Raw genomic sequence first — 1,894 nt, 5'->3', positions numbered from 1 at the left:
AAAGATGAATGATTAATACAGCATTAGGAACACATAGCTCCATGTACTAAAAACTAACCAGCTGAACTAGAAAGCTCATAGTCATCACTTATTAGTCCCATCACTGTATTTTAAGGGTAGAAAGCAATATTTTGATGGTTCCATTTGCATTAATTTGTCACATGAGGAACTGAAATGCAGAGACTAAATAATTTTGCAAAAATTGCAGTGAATCTTTAAGAGGCTACAGCAAGGCAGGGCATCAGTCTCCATTCTGTTTAGCACTGTACCCAGCACCCCTGCTTCCCATGTTTTACACAAGGGCCAGGATGAGCTGTAGCTTTTGTTAGTGGAAGTTAGCAGACACTCTGATCATGCAAAGTGACAGAAAATTACAACTCAAAATTAAAGAAGCCTTGTTACACCAAAAAAGTCTACTAAAATTAGGCCATTAACCAGGAATTTTAAGAAGTCAAAGAAAGCAATTAACAGATGTATCTTCTTAATAAATGTGATCGAGTTGCAATCAACATACTTTGAGGCAGAAAAGGCATTTTTCTAAGGCTTGAGAACAAACTATAAATTGTTCTGTAATAGTTCAGGTATCCTACTTAGATTTAGTGAATAACAGAACTATTGGGAATAAAACCCCACAGAATAAATGTCCACCCACTCCCACGAAGTCTCTTGCCTCTTGGAATAAAAAAGGGGTGGATTCCCATAAAGTTGTCCATCCACACAAACTCTCTCTCCTTTGTTCTGTCATAAATCTTTAGTTCATTCTTCTGATAATCAGTCAGCTCAAGGAATTGACTCATTTCCTCACATAAGAATGTCAGGCATTTTTCACGAGCTAATAAAGCCGTATCAGCAGAGCAGGATGTTGTACCTGTAATTGGAAAAGTTAAGCATGCTTCACAAACATAACTAGGCACATTCATCTTATGACTAAGAAACACAGTTCCTTCACAGATGCCATTTTTGTGTAGTATTCTGTTTCAGGTTTATATTTCATGTTAGTGCTTTTGCTTGCCAGTGCTTCCAGTACTGTTTACCATGGACAAATTGTTCTCTGAGCAACAGAATTAAGGACACCTTATTTCCAAAATGCTTTCTTCTACTATCATTATCATCCTGATCCCTTGCCATAGTCCCCCCCAGGCCTTTTTTCCCCGCATTTCTTGTGGCTTTTCACTTTTTCCCCACTCCTACATCTCCTATTTATCAGCTGAGCCAGTGGCCACACATGCAAAGATGCATTCTGAGCTATGCACATGATACAGGCTAGCACACACAGATGCTGACACGTGGGGTGGGACATGTAATTAAGTACTATATCAGCTCAGAAGACTCAATAAAAAACACAGGCTTTCTTAATTTGTGTGCTAACTTTTGTAATATTATTATTACTACCTCTAATTTATTACTTAAGCTTGTTGTATTATTCAAACTCTTGCTACTGAAACACAAAAAAGGCTTACGAAGTATAGAATATTAAGTGGAAGTAAAAACTTCTCCCAGAAGAGTTCCATGCTGCCCCAAAACATTTTGTTTGCGTTCTACTCAAAAATATTAATATAAATATATACCGTCATATTTTCTGCTACCAAACGAGCACTGAAGACTTACCTGATCCTATTCCATCAATGTATACCAAACATGCAGCATGGATAAAAGACATAATTGGAGAAATGTAGAGAAGGCTATATTCCTTGGCAGAATTCGACTCTTCATCCTCTACCATGACATTCATAAAATTAACCCATGACAAGACATCTCGCACACTGAGAATACACTGACGACCAAACTCTTGATTAGTCAGCCATTCAACAAAGTCCATCATGAGCTCTGCTATGTCTGCCCCTGAAAAGAGAGTAAAAAACAAAACAATCAATGGAGTTATCAGATAATTTTA

The 1,894-nt window shown here is 37.4% G+C and overlaps 1 protein-coding gene across 1 annotated transcript; it reads right to left on the bottom strand.

The window, feature by feature from the left end:
• Window positions 1–670: 670 nt before the first annotated feature.
• LOC103921895 (midasin-like) lies at window positions 671–1,842 on the bottom strand (the record flags this gene model as incomplete). The annotated part of the gene is made up of 2 exons (XM_009329978.1): window positions 671–868; window positions 1,609–1,842. Coding segments are annotated over 2 exons (432 nt in total), but the record flags the coding sequence as incomplete, so codon positions are not given.
• Between the last annotated feature and the right edge of the window lie 52 nt (window positions 1,843–1,894).

This window comes from Pygoscelis adeliae, unplaced genomic scaffold (assembly GCF_000699105.1).
Source record: "Pygoscelis adeliae isolate BGI_AS28 unplaced genomic scaffold, ASM69910v1 C10804281, whole genome shotgun sequence".
Taxonomy (NCBI): Eukaryota; Metazoa; Chordata; class Aves; order Sphenisciformes; family Spheniscidae; genus Pygoscelis; species Pygoscelis adeliae.
Note: the sequence above shows the minus strand (reverse complement) of the source record. Positions and strands in the feature narration are given on the sequence as shown.